The 10,000-nt window shown below is 53.4% G+C and overlaps 1 protein-coding gene across 1 annotated transcript in view; it reads right to left on the bottom strand.

The window, feature by feature from the left end:
- The window catches only part of adamts10 (ADAM metallopeptidase with thrombospondin type 1 motif, 10), a 33,420-nt gene extending 25,005 nt beyond the window's left edge, over nt 1-8,415 (bottom strand). The window contains 5 exon segments of the mRNA XM_084461630.1: nt 3,128-3,233; nt 4,168-4,211; nt 5,083-5,228; nt 7,306-7,389; nt 8,269-8,415. Coding sequence (XP_084317756.1) covers nt 3,128-3,233; nt 4,168-4,211; nt 5,083-5,228; nt 7,306-7,389; nt 8,269-8,331 — 443 coding nt within the window. The 5' untranslated portion in view covers nt 8,332-8,415.
- Between the last annotated feature and the right edge of the window lie 1,585 nt (nt 8,416-10,000).

The raw sequence follows: 10,000 nt of genomic DNA, 5'->3' as shown, positions 1-10,000 counted from the left end.
TACCTACCTACCTACCTACAGACCTACCAACCTACCTACCTATCTACCTACCTACCTACCTACCTACCTACCTACCTACCCACCTACCTACCCACCTACCTACCCACCTACCTACAGACCTACCAACCTACCTACCTACAGACCTACCAACCTACCTACCTACCTACCTACCTACCAACCTACCTACCTACCTACCTACCTACCTACCTACCTACAGACCTACCTACCTACCTACCTACCTACCCACCTACCTACCTACCTACCTACCTACCTACCTACAGACCTACCTACCTACCTACCTACCCACCTACCTACCTACCTACCTACCTACCTACCCACCTACCTACCTACCTACCTACCTACCTACCTACCTACAGACCTACCAACCTACCTACCTACTGTACCTACCTACCTACCCACCTACCTACCTACCTACCCACCTACCTACCTACCTACCTACCTACCTACCTACCTACCTACCTACCTACCTACCTACCTACCCACCTACCTACCTACCTACCTACCTACCCACCCACCTACCTACCTACCTACCTACCTACCTACCTACCTACCCACCTACCTACCTACCTACCTACCTACCTACCTACCTACCTACAGACCTACCAACCTATCTACCTACCTACCTACCTACCTACCTACAGACCTACCAACCTATCTACCCACCTACCTACCTACCTACCTACCTACCTACCTACCTACCTACCAACCTACCTACCTACCTACCTACCTACCCACCTACCTACCTACCTACCTACCTACCTACAGACCTTCCTACCTACCTACGTACCTACCTACCTACCTACCTACCTACCTATCTATCTATCTACCTACCTACCTACCTACCTACCTACCTACAGACCTTCCTACCTACCTACGTACCTACCTACCTACCTACCTACCTACCTATCTATCTATCTACCTACCTACCTACCTACCCACCTACCTACCTACCTACCTACCTACCTACCTATCTACCTACCTACCTACCCACCTACCTACCTATCTACCTACCTACCTACCTACCTACCTATATATCTACCTACCTACCTACCTACCTACCTACCTATACCTACCTACCTACCTACCTACCTATCTACCTACCTACCTACCTATCTACCTACCTACCTACCTACCCACCTACCTACCTATCTACCTACCTACCTACCTACCTACCTATATATCTACCTACCTACCTACCTCCCTACCTATCTACCTACCTACCTACCTATCTACCTACCTACCTACCTATATATCTACCTACCTACCTACCTACCTACCTACCTACCTACCTACCTACCTACCTACCTACCTATATATCTACCTACCTACCTACCTCCCTACCAATCTACCTACCTACCTACCTATATATCTACCTACCTACCTACCTACCTACCTATATACCTATATATCTACCTACCTACCTACCTACCTACCTACCTACCTACCTACCTACCTACCTACCTACCTATCTACCTACCTACCTACCTATCTACCTACCTACCTACCTACCTACCTACCTATATATCTACCTACCTACCTACCTACCTCCCTACCAATCTACCTACCAACCAACCAACCAACCTACCTACCTACCTACCACTCTCTCTCTCTCTCTCTCTCTCTCTCTCTCTCAAACACGCATGCATGCGCACGCGCACACTCACACACACACACACGCACACACACACAGTAAAAGACCAGCCGTGTCGTCTAGACAGCCCCAGGGCATAAAGCAGCCTATCTAGTTCAAAGGTACCTGGACTAGCCATTACGGGGTAGGAATCTCCAATGGATCTGCCACCTGTGAAAATACCTCCCACGCCCGCGTGCACACGTAGGTGAACGGCACACTCAATTACTCTGCGCAAATAGTGGCTTCTCAGAGATCATAACCGAGTCCCGGGGCCTTTCCGAGGAAAAGTGCAGGCCCCGATCTAACAGAATCCTCTTTCATAGTAGGGGATGGGGGAGCCGGGAGAATGACAGGCATGTGTGCTGGAGTGTGTCCGACTGCACTCAGCCGTATATATGAAGATAAATACGCACGCATGAGTAGCGGCGAGGCGGAGCGGCTGGGAGACTCACGCCAGGTCCGCGAGCGTAGCAGAGTGTGCGAGGGTGAAGGTAGGGCGGCCGCGCCCGCTGCCAGACGCTGAGGTAGGCCCGGAATCATACACTGGACCGGCGCACTCGTAACTTGTTCCACTCGCGTGTATAAATAGCGCACGAGCGAATGAAAATATAAAGCTATTAACACGTTCTCAATTGATGGAAATGACTCATGGAGGTGGTTACGTAAGGCCTCGCTCCTGGTGCGGCTCTAATCTGAGAACAATCGACTAAACCCTCGCCTCCTCTGGCCGGACGCGGCGCGCTGATCCGGTCAGACCGGCCAGGGCTGCATGGGGCCAACGCAGGATGGGGCAGGGGTAGCATCAGGGGTAAGATCAGGGCTAGGATCAGGGCTAGGATCAGGGCTAGGATCAGGGCTAGGATCAGGGCTAGGAGTAGGGTTAGGATCAGGGCTAGGATCAGGGCTAGGATCAGGGCTAGGATCAGGGCTAAGAGTAGGGCTAGGATCAGGGCTAGGATCAGGGCTAGGAGTAGGGCTAGGAGTAGGGCTAGGAGTAGGGCTAGGATCAGGGCTAGGATCAGGGCTAAGATCAAGTCTAGGATCAGGGCTAGGATCAGGAGTGGACGGAGGCAGGTGTAGGGGGCGGGGCGAGGACAGGAACAGGGTAGGAGGGATGAGAGTGGATGGAGGAGACGCCAGCGTGCGTTCTCCAGCACGGCCCTGTTATAATAACTGAACGTCGCTAAGGTGTGTGATGAAGGTGAGGTGATGAAGGTGAGGTGATGAAGAGGGCCAGGGCTTGGGCCTGCGTGGATGAAGGGTTAGGGTTAGGGTTAGGCTCTAACGGAGCGTGCTCCTCACGTGTGTCCTATCTCGTGGGCGATGGTGAAGGGTTAGGGTTAGGGTTAGGCTCCTCACGTGTGTCCTATCTCGTGGGCGATGGTGAAGGGTTAGGGTTAGGGTTAGGCTCCTCACGTGTGTCCTATCTCGTGGGCGATGGTGAAGGGTTAGGGTTAGGGTTAGGCTCCTCACGTGTGTCCTATCTCGTGGGCGATGGTGAAGGCGGTGGCCAGGCCGATGTCCTCGTTGATGCTGCAGCTCCTCTCCGGCTCACACATCCCCCCCACGGGAGCCAGGCCTGGCGCAGGAACACACACCACACCCATGTGACCACTCCGCCCACAGCAGCTAGCAGCAACAAGCATCTATAAGGTCCGTCATGATGATGATGATGTATTTATATAGCGTTTTTCCAGATGCTCAAAGAGCTTTTTATATACAGGTAAAATGCTGAATCTGTGTGTTATTTAGAGACAGTGGACATCCAGAGATGTCAGTACGGTGTGTAGGGAGGGCAGTGGGGGGTGTAGGGAGGGCAGGGGGGGTGTAGGGAGGGTAGTGGGGGGGTGTAGGGAGGGCAGGGGGGGGGTGTAGGGAGGGCAGTACGGTGTGTAGGGAGGGCAGTGGGGGGTGTAGGGAGGGCAGGGGGGGTGTAGGGAGGGCAGGGGGGGTGTAGGGAGGGCAGGGGGGGGTGTAGGGAGGGCAGGGGGGGTGTAGGGAGGGTAGTGGGGGGGTGTAGGGAGGGCAGGGGGGTGTAGGGAGGGCAGGGGGGGGGTGTAGGGAGGGTAGTGGGGGGGTGTAGGGAGGGCAGGGGGGGGGTGTAGGGAGGGCAGGGGGGGGGTGTAGGGAGGGTAGTGGGGGGGTGTAGGGAGGGCAGGGGGGGGGTGTAGGGAGGGCAGTACGGGGTGTAGGGAGGGCAGAGGGGGTGTAGGGAGGGCAGGGGGGGTGTAGGGAGGGCAGTACGGGGTGTAGGGAGGGCAGAGGGGGGTGTAGGGAGGGCAGTGGGGGGTGTAGGGAGGGCAGGGGGGGTGTAGGGAGGGCAGTAAGTGAAAATTAGGGCAGTTTCCTGACCCCACCCCCTCCATGGACCTAGGTTAAATATAGCCTCACACTGAGGCCCAAAACATCCCTTACAAGTGGCCAGTGTGTGTGTGTGTGTGTGTGTGTACAGTATGTGTGTGTGTGTGCGCGCGTGTGTGTGTGGGGTGGATGGAGTTAACCACAGGTCCTACCTAGGGTTCCACAGGGCTTGTTCTTGTAGATGCAGATGTCATACCTGGAAAACAAACCAACCATTTACCAGAGTACCACACACACACACACACACACACACACACACACACACACACACACACACACACACACACACACACACACACACACACACACACACACACACACACACACACACACACCACACACACACACACACACACACACACACACACAGTAGACCGACAAGCCTGATTAAAAAAACAAACAGATAATGTTCTTAAGAACAATAGCAGGAAATCGAGGATGGTCACTGTGGTGTAGTTTCCATTCCCATTTGATAAAGGCCAGCATGTAAAGACGCCGTTCTCACAGTCCCCAAGCCATATGACTCTCAGAGAACCGGTACCAGCAGCCACTAGCAGGAACCAGGAACAGGGTCTGTGTGTTTGGCAGCGCGAGGACCTCTGTGGTGTCTTTCCACTCTCGTTGCTATTTTCCTCCCCAAATACTGAGCCTCACCAGCCCTAAGACTGCACTGCTGCCTTGGCATGGCTCACAGCTGTCCGATTCAAGGCAGCTGTGCTCTGATTCCTTCTCTCTCTCGTTTTCTCTCCTTCCATCTCTCTCTCTCTCTCTCTCTCTCTCTCTCTCCCGCTCTCACACAAAATGCTCAGCTGGGAAGAGCAGGTTTCGTCACCCCGGACAGGACCAGACACAAGCAGACACAAGCAGGCCTGGCGGCAACCAGAGACCGCCAGGGGGGAGGGGCCGCCGAGGGCAGAGAGAGCCGGGGACTCCACTCGCTCGGCACCACGCGCCACGGGAGCGTTCACCGGTACAACTCAGACCCCGGAACCCCGGAAGGCACGCCGGCGGCGCCCGCGTTGAGGCGAGGTATGTTTGGAGGTTCCTCTAGCGTCGGAGGGGCTGACCTGGTGATGAGCACGGCCGTGTCGTGGTGGGCGATGCCGTTGTCCGGGATGGCGTTCCCATTGCCGTTGCGGTCCTGGATGGATTTCTGCCACTTGCAGAAGCTGTCCAAGGACTTCCCTGCGTGGTGGTTGATCTCCAGGGTGGGCTGGCGGGGGAGAGAGAGAAGAGGCGACACCGACATCACATCACGTGAAGATCTAGGCGCACAGGATGTTAATGTCATGATCCAACCCAATAATAGCAGTGAGCTGTGTCCACCAGGACTCTGGACAATACAGCTCTCTGATCTAAGACACTGCCAGGGAGGACTTCCTCTCTCTCTCTCTCTCTCTCTCTCTCCCCCTCTCTCTCTCTCTCTCTCTCCCCTTGCTCTCCCATTACCAGCCTTGGCAGAGGGAAGGGAAACGCTCTCCTGTCTGCTGCTGGCAAGGCCTCCTAACACAGGAATGCTCACGGTGACATAACTGCTCATTGTCTCATCCCACTGTCCTTCACCTGCTGCCCGTGCGCCCCGTCTTGTTTTCCGGGGGCCCCCGTTTCCATGCCCGCCCTGTGAGACCGACGCTGGGTCCGGCCCAACCTCAACAAGACTCAACAGCAAGAATAATAATACTAAAAGTAACGAATGACCACGGCATTTATTTATTCATTTCTATATTCTGTCAAATGACCTATTCTCTGCATGTCCTAATTACAGGGCTCGTTTTGAGCGAGTCTGGTATGAATCATAAAAGTCCATAATGGACCACTATGGAAGCCACACCAGGAAGCTCCTCATACTGCTTGAGTCATCATATGTATATGTGCCTTATTAGGTCACCGTTATGACAGAGCGTAACCCTAACCTGTCCCTCGGTCGGACCGCGGTCGACGGCTAACCGTCTCCGCGGGAAGCAGGTGGGTAGAACAGAGAGCCACAGAGAGAGAGAGAGAGAGAGAGAGAGAGAGAGAGAGAGAGAGAGAGAGAGAGAGAGAGAGACTGTCTGCCTGCCTCCACTTCACTTTTTAGTGCCTTTTTATTTTCATACACGCTCTTTTTCGGGGGGCCCCAGATGTGCGTCACAGCAGTGGCCTAATGGGTCACCGGGCGGCAACAACAAGTGCAGTCATGGGAGCGGGCTGGCGGGCAGGGCAGGGCAGGGCAGGGCCACCCCTCCGACCCCGCAGGGCGGCTCCGCTTACAGGCCCTCCGACCCCGCTGGGAGCCGGCGAGGAAGGACACTTAAGCCAATAATTTGACACAAACAAGGATCTCATAGATGCTGGCGTGGAGGGACGCTCCGTACAGACATAGGAGAGAGAGAGAGGGGGGGGAGAGAGAGAGGGAGAGGGGGAGAGAGAGAGGGGGGGAGAGAGAGAGAGGGATTAGGAAGCAAGGGGCAGCGGCGGGCTGCAGAATCCTCCAGTTGAGAGAGAGAGAGAGAGGGAGTGAGAGAGGGAGTGAGAGAGAGAGAGAGGGAGAGAGAGAGGGAGAGAGAGAGAGAGAGGCACATTCATGCACACACAGACATACACCAGTGTTTGCCATGTCTCTCCTATGATGTTATTAGCCTCTCTTACTCTGAAAATGTAATTTAATGTTATTTATTGCTTTATAAATGTTCTTAGCCGGTAGACAAACATACCCCAGGAGCTTGCTCGATCGCCTTGTTGAGAGGGGTCAGGGAAGAATTTTTACAGCTCACTTATCTGGCCCCCGGGTGATTACTGTTTTTTTGCTTCCCTCTGGAATATGTAGAGAGTGGGTCGTATGCCCACCTCCCTTGTTCTCTGTAAAGCGCATTGTGTTGCCTCTGGGTATGAAATGCGCTATACAAATAAAGCTTTGATTGATTGATTGATTGAGAGAGAGGGAGAGAGAGAGAGGGGGAGAGAGAGAGAGAGAGAGAGGGGGAGAGAGAGGGAGTGAGAGAGAGAGAGAGAGAGTGAGAGAGAGAGAGGGGGAGAGAGAGGGAGTGAGAGAGAGAGAGAGAGAGGGGGAGAGAGAGGGAGTGAGAGAGAGGGAGTGAGAGAGAGAGAGAGGGAGTGAGAGAGAGAGAGAAAGAGAGGGAGAGAGAGAGAGGGGGGGGAGAGAGGGAGTGAGAGAGAGAGAGAGAGAGAGAGAGAGAGGGAGTGAGAGAGAGAGAGAGAGAGAGAAAGAAAGAGAGGGAGAGAGAGAGAGAGAGAGAGAGAGAGAGAGAGAAAGAAAGAGAGGGAGAGAGAGAGAGAGAGAGAGTGAGTACCTGGTCCTCCATGAGCAGGATAAGGCGGGTCACCACGATGTTGACTGCGTTCCCCAGGCTAGAATCCTGGAACAGTTTGGCAACCTGACCTCCAGGGAAACAAGAAAAGACCAGTCTTAAAAAGAGCTGACGCGGCAGAACTCGTACTTAACCCCACAAGGACGTTCATTACTGACCACAGTCATTTGGCAGCTTTGCATTGAAGTTCTAGACCGGAGAGTGTTGATTTTTAGTTTGGGATTTTTCTAACAGGATGGGGAGGAGGCGACCTCCTGGAACAGTAAAAGTCCAACCGTTCATTACATACATTCCAGACGTGTGTGTGAGTGGGTGTAGACGTCTGATTGACAGAGTGTGAAGTGATCTTCTTTTGAAAGAAATAGTGCTACAGGTAGGCTACACCTGATATGACCTCAACTATCTGCTACAGCAGTGATATCAGAATCATTCACACATGTAAAAGCAGAGCAAAAACAACCCCAGTGATCCAGGGGAGCTCATAGGCTTCTTCAAGCAATGCTCAAGACCACAGTCCAGCTGTCATACCCTGGCCTAGTTTTAAACCATCTATTTGACTCGATGTGAAACTTTTATAGCGGGTGCAGATTCTAGAGCGTACATTGAACAAAAAGGGGGTAAATCCGCACTCTCGGATACGTTTCAGCTGCTTTTAATGCACGTATACAGCAACCAATGAACCGACGCGTTTCAGCCCCCCGGCCTTCATCAGGGGCCTTCGTCAGGGGCCTTCGCCAGGGGCCTTCGCCAGGGGCCTTCGTCAGGGGCCTTCGCCAGGGGCCTTCGCCAGGGGCCTTCGTCAGGGGCCTTCGTCAGCGTTTAGAAGCCGGAGGGCTGAAATGCGTCCGTTCATTGTCTGCTACATATGTGCATTAAAAGCAGCTGAAACGTATCCGAGTGTGCGCGTATTTCCCCCCTTTTCGGTTAAATCGATGTGAAACTTACAATATTCATGACGGCCAGGATGTACTGTTCGATGTCGCGGCGGCCGTGGTATCCCACCATCATCTTGTCGGCCACCACAAGCGTCTCCACGTAGCGCTCGCGGCTCACTGAGCGCTTGAGTGGCAGCTGGCTGCGATGGGGCGGGGTCTTCAGGGTCCGCTGCCACCAGGCCACGCCTTTCCCTGGCTTCTCGTCTACGGGAAAGAGCGAGGAAGGGTTCAACCGAGCTGGAAAGAGGAACCGGGGCCCACGACGGTAAATGGACTGCACTTATATAGCGCTTTTCCACCTTAGTGGCACTCAAAGCGCTTTACAATGGCCTCTCATTCACCCATTCACACACACATTCACACACCAATGGCGGTAGCTGCCATGCAAGGTGCTAACCTGCTCATTGGGAGCAATTTGGGGTTAGGTGTCTTGCTCAAGGACACTTCGACATGTGGACAGTCAGAGCTGGGATTCGAACCACTGACCCTTCGATCACTGAACGACCCGCTCTACCAACTGAGCTACAGCCGCCCCTAGTAGCCGTGGTTGTTTTCGTAGATGCGCTGCGTTGTTAAAAAGAGGACCGTCTGCTCACCGATGACTCCGCAGGACTGGTCCATGTACTGATGGCGGAGAGACGACCTCTTGTAGACCACGTGGGGTTGCCCCTCCCCCCTCTCCGCCCTGGTGAGGTTCTCGGGCGGGACCAGAGGCTCGATGAGATACTCCTCGCCCCCCGCCACGATCACCCCCTGCTGGAGAAGCCACGGAGGAAGCCAGGGTTGAGCCAGGACCGGGTCCGACACCACCCGTTTACCCAGCTCACTCACCTCAGTAGATATGAGTAAATACAGTAGCTACTAAATGATAATGCTACTATCTATCGCCCCGCTGGCCCTAAACATTACATTACAGTCATTTAGCAGACACTTTTATCCGAAGCGACTAACAATAATTGCATTTAACGTAGGAAAAGCCAATGTACTACTACTTGCCAGAACTCACAAGTGCATCTTCTTTCTAAAACAAGTGACTAAGAACATATCTAGTGCTGAAGGCAAAGTGCAAGAATAGCAATCTAAAATACAGTCCAATACAATACAATGACATACAATAAGTGCTTAGTAGGGGGGATTGTTGTAGTACTTCTTGACGAGATGAGTTTTGAGCCTGCGACGAAAGATGGGCAGCGACTCTGCTGTCCTGCATTAGTGGGCAGTTCGTTCCACCACTGCGGGGCCAGGACAGAGAAGAGCCGTGATCGTGTCGATCGACAAAACAAGCACTCTCTCAACTCAAGAAGAACTGTGAGCCACGAGCCATAGCTTGTCTTATACAGTATGAACTAGGCTACAGCGTGCTAGCCAGGGGAAATCCACATAGGGAGGCCTCTGCTATCCGAGAAGGGGATTCAACAGTCTTCCACCCTCACACACACACACAGCTGGGAGATACTGTTACACTCTACCTGATTAGATCTCTTGGCTGCAGCCTTTGGGGTCAGACTGAGTGTCTCCCCTCTGCCTTCCCTCGACCGAACACTTTCAAAATGCACCTAATCCCCTAATGTGTTCAGTGATGCTCGCATGGACACACAGCGGCTCCCTGCTGAACTTACTTATGCTAGTCTGACCGCCAGTAATTGTGTGTAAAGCTTATTTACGCTTTGTGAACATACTGAATCCTAAACTCACTGTATCTATTATTATTATAAGCCCAGGGGGTTACTGCATGTAAAGGG

Source organism: Borostomias antarcticus (assembly GCF_949987555.1).
Source record: "Borostomias antarcticus genome assembly, chromosome: 3".
NCBI lineage: Eukaryota > Metazoa > Chordata > Actinopteri > Stomiiformes > Stomiidae > Borostomias > Borostomias antarcticus.
Note: the sequence above shows the minus strand (reverse complement) of the source record. Positions and strands in the feature narration are given on the sequence as shown.